Here is a 3,461-nt window from a genome sequence, read left to right on the forward strand (position 1 = left end):
GTGTGCTGCACGTAGGCCCCACACGCCCTCGGTCAACAAGACCGACCGCATCCATCCGCGTGTCGCTGCGGGTGGACAAGAACCGGGTCCGGTCAGCGCCACTCCACGCTCACAAGTTGGCAGGTCACCACAGCTTAGCACGATGACACTTAGCCGGAGCTAGGGCACGCCGCGGCGGCGGACGACGGTAGGGTCGGAGGGGCGGCGCGACAGGAGGGAGTATCGTCGATTGCTGCCAAGGAGGAGTCGCCAGCGGAGGGGTACAGGCGATGGGGTTTGACCAGAAGGAGTCGGCGCCGGCGCCGGCGGCGGAGGCGGCGGCGGAGGAGGAGGTGAAGTGGCTGAAGCACTACTCCTCGACGCAAAGCATACTGATCGTCGGCGACGGAGATCTCTCCTTCTCGCGGGCCCTCGCCATCGCATTCTGCTCCGCGGAGAACCTCGTCGCCACCTCCCTCGACTCCTATGGTCTGTTCATCTTCTTCTTCACAACCCCTGCGGGTTTGTTTCAGCTTCCTCTCGCGATGCAAACTCACATGTCCCTCCCTTGTTAAATGCTAGCACTAAATAGTAGGAGTAAGTAACACTAGTAAAGAAGCGCGGATGATGCTTTTTTGGCCTTAATTTGCGATTTCTAGATGGGAACTCGAGATTTAGGTATACAAGAACGGTGAATCATTGTGAACATTCATATTCAGCAAAAGGAATACCATCAGCCTACCTCATAGAAGTGCCCCTTTTTACCTTCATAAAGAACCCTTTTTATGTCAGCTTCTTTAGTAAAAGTTGCTGTCTTTCAGGAAGTATCCTATTTGCTCCATTTCTTTGTCTGCAGTTAGCTGCTGCTTAACTTAAAATCTCAAATTGATGATAATGTTTTTAAGATTTTGTGATCATTGTTGTTGGTATTTATCTATTTCATCTGTATTTATTGCGTGTAATCCTCTTGGCCAGAGGCTCTGACGCGGAAGTACAGCAAAGCAGAGTCCAATATATTTGTACTAAAAATGATGGGAGCCACACTTTTGCATGGTATTGATGCCAATACTATGAAGCTTCACAACGACCTGAAGATGAGACGCTTCGATCGGATTGTCTTTAATTTTCCTCATGCTGGGTTCAAAGGAAAAGAAGACCACATGGATGTGATCAAGTATGTGCACTCTCTTTGTTAGTTGCTGCTAGATTTTAAATAACTCGCTTGTCATGTGTATTGGTTGTACCATTATGTCTCCTTATCTCAGAGTTAGTAGAGTATTCCTAAGGCACATAGTATGTTAATAGTTTTGCTGTATCACTGTCTTCTTTTAGAAAACCTGTAAGCAGATGCAAATGACATTGAATATAAATACTCCCTCGGTCCCATAATATAAGACGCTTTTTGACACTACACTAGTGTTAAAAAATGTCTTACATTATGAGACGGAGTAGTAGTATTTATGGGAGAAGTTGTTTCCTTTTTTGAATTTTGATTCTAGCCACAGTTGTCCACTACTGAACTTATTTTGAGCTCTCGATCGTCACATACTTCCATAGTTGCAAACGAACTGTAGGAGCAGTTTGTTCAATTCTGTATATTTGCATCTACCCTTTGTGTAGCTCTTCATGGTAACTTTTGCTAGTTTCTATGTGCCCACTCTCTACGAATGGAAGACATTCTTACAACAGCACAAAATTCTTGTTGTAGCTTGCTTGTAGAGATTTTTTCCGTACTTATGAAAGAAGATGAATTGGTTTGACCATAAGTATCTTAACTTCTGTCTGACAGTGCCACTAAAGTAGTTAGCTGATGGTTTCTTATTTTATTTGGTCAACCCAATAACCTTTCATTCAAAATGTACTGTTATAAAGGTCTGTTGTGTTAGGGCCTTTTTTTTTCTTAATTAACTTGATACTGACCTTCTGTGCTGATTGAACCTTTAGCGCGCACAAAAAGTTGGTGAGGGGGTTCCTTCACAATGCAAGCCACCTGATTCGCCCAAATGGTGAAATCCATGTTAGCCACAAGACAGGGAATCCATATGATAAATGGGATATTGAGGAATTAGCATTGGGATCTTCTCTTATTAAGGTTGATCAAGTTAGTTTCCGAATAGAGGATTACCCTGGGTACAACCAAAAGAGGGGAGATGGTGCGAATTGCGATGAACCTTTCGCTTTAGGTGCTTGCTGCACTTTCAAATTTTGTATCAGAGACTCGAAGAAACTGAAGAATGTGCACAGAAACATGATTTCGTCGCATGGAAGCAGCACATTGTCTGAACCAATCAGCACAGTTCAGATAGCAAAAAAAGCTCATGAGCCTTACGGCCTCGGATTAGCTCAAAGGCATGAACCGTGTTTTCTTGTTAGCATCGGTGGCATGGTGGCTTCTCCTTCCTTTGATCAGCATGGGGCTAGCAACCCATTGTGCAGCATTGCAGGGTCATCGCCGAATGCTCTGCCGATCCTTGGTGGCAATCTCCCTGCGCCACCTCAGCAGCAGCCTTGGTACCAACACGGGCCCATTCTTCAGCTGCTATGGAGCGTCGGCTACTCACACTTTGCCTGGGAATACCTCGGGAGTATGCTCAGGGAGTATGAAGCGCAGAGGCAAATGATGCCCGGAGCAAGAGCAACCAATGTGAATTACTCTGTCTTGCTGGAACATCGCTTCAGGGAATCCATTGCGTGCGCGTTACTCCAGGAGTGGCTGCAGACGGCGGTTGTGTTGCAGGGTAGACGTTGAAGGATCGCGCGGAGGTATAAGTGTTTGTGTTGTAAGGATCACTAGATATTTCAAGATGTGCCGTGTCATCTCATATTTTTGCATATATTCTCTTTGTGTCCAAGATCTACACGCAGGGCATTTTGTGTATTGGGAATGCTGTTTTCTCTACCTGTGCAGTGTAAAGATGTAACCCTGGACAAGAGTCTCACTTTGCAGTGTAACTGTCCTTTAAGAGTCTCAAGACTTGTTATCTCAATTATCACTGGTACCGCGCCTAAGATGTAACCGAATCAGGCAGTGATTGATGCTTGCAGAAATATTTGGTTCGAACCGGATCAATCTCTTTTTGGATCGAAGATCAAGGGATTTCTTCCCTGGTGACTGATTTTTAAAAAGTGCTAAGATTATTTTTCAGTTTGATATATAATTGTTGAGTTTCGGGTCAACCATGTTGTATTTGGCCCTACTCTGATCTTGTTCATATCAGAACGACTATAAGGTACCCCTTGTGACGCCTCCCCAGGGTGTAAAACCTAGTGCCACTTGCAGCCCTACCAAGCCACTGCCTTCTCTTCTGCTGCCGCCGCCGTTGTAGGCCGCAGTGGCAGCGGGCCCGGTGCCAAAGGAGCCGGGGTGCTGGACACGGCGGGATCCCCTTGGATCAGCTGGGGCGAGGCCAGTGGGGAGCGCGCGCAGCGGCCAGGGCAGCAATCCTGGTCATGCGGCGGCGGAGCTCACCCCCATGGTCGGT

The 3,461-nt window shown here is 46.7% G+C and overlaps 1 protein-coding gene across 1 annotated transcript; it reads left to right on the plus strand.

Annotated features, from left to right (window-relative positions):
• The first annotated feature begins 257 nt into the window (after positions 1-257).
• On the plus strand, positions 258-2,909 carry LOC119305719 (heavy metal-associated isoprenylated plant protein 41-like). The gene is made up of 3 exons (XM_037582167.1): positions 258-468; positions 955-1,153; positions 1,924-2,909. Exons 1-3 carry the CDS (start codon positions 270-272, stop codon positions 2,726-2,728), a joined length of 1,203 nt encoding a protein of 400 aa, XP_037438064.1. The 5' UTR covers positions 258-269; the 3' UTR covers positions 2,729-2,909.
• The last annotated feature ends 552 nt before the right edge of the window (positions 2,910-3,461 follow it).

Source organism: Triticum dicoccoides, chromosome 5B (assembly GCF_002162155.2).
Source record: "Triticum dicoccoides isolate Atlit2015 ecotype Zavitan chromosome 5B, WEW_v2.0, whole genome shotgun sequence".
Classification (NCBI taxonomy): Eukaryota; Viridiplantae; Streptophyta; class Magnoliopsida; order Poales; family Poaceae; genus Triticum; species Triticum dicoccoides.

What these genes read in the sequence shown, in the direction of transcription:
- LOC119305719 (XM_037582167.1), top strand. Translation starts at nt 270, where the DNA reads ATGGGGTTTGACCAGAAGGAGTCGGCGCCGGCGCCGGCGGCGGAGGCG. An exon ending in CACCTCCCTCGACTCCTATG is followed by an intron (nt 469 to 954) that starts GTCTGTTCATCT and finishes CCTCTTGGCCAG; the next exon opens with AGGCTCTGACGCGGAAGTAC. An exon ending in GACCACATGGATGTGATCAA is followed by an intron (nt 1,154 to 1,923) that starts GTATGTGCACTC and finishes TTGAACCTTTAG; the next exon opens with CGCGCACAAAAAGTTGGTGA.